This window comes from Penaeus monodon, chromosome 15, assembly GCF_015228065.2.
Source record: "Penaeus monodon isolate SGIC_2016 chromosome 15, NSTDA_Pmon_1, whole genome shotgun sequence".
Taxonomy (NCBI): Eukaryota; Metazoa; Arthropoda; class Malacostraca; order Decapoda; family Penaeidae; genus Penaeus; species Penaeus monodon.
The window spans coordinates 3,233,260-3,233,628 of record NC_051400.1 but is presented as its reverse complement, the minus strand read 5'-3'; the positions used below and the strand labels follow the sequence as shown (position 1 = coordinate 3,233,628).

The following is a 369-nucleotide window of genomic DNA, read 5'->3' as shown; positions in this document are numbered from 1 at the left end:
CATAAAAAAAAAGAAAAAAACAGAGATAGGCCTACTTACTTTTGCGGCTCATTGGGGTCCCTTTTCTTCTTGCTTTTCTTGGACACCTTGGGCTTCTTGCCTCGGGCCGGCCCCTCGGTGCTCTCCGACGACGGCCGCTTCCCGCGACCCATCTGTGGACACGCGCGGGAATTAATGGAAGCGGAGGAGAAACTTTTGAAGAAAAGGGGAGGGTTAAACATCTGGAAATAAAGGGAGGAAGATAAAAAATGGGGGATGATAAAAGGGGGCAAGATAAAAAATGGGGAATGATAAAAAAGAGGGATGATAAAAAGGAGGGATGATAAAAAGGAGGAAGATAAGAAGGGGGAAGATAAGAAGGGGGAAGAT

General features: G+C 46.3%; 1 protein-coding gene across 1 annotated transcript in view; it reads right to left on the bottom strand.

The window, feature by feature from the left end:
* LOC119581634 (TOX high mobility group box family member 3-like) overlaps window positions 1–369 on the bottom strand; it is a gene marked incomplete at its 5' end in the record, with an annotated part of 37,288 nt that overhangs the window by 17,427 nt on the left and 19,492 nt on the right. The window contains 1 exon segment of the mRNA XM_037929755.1: window positions 40–152. Coding sequence (XP_037785683.1) covers window positions 40–152 — 113 coding nt within the window.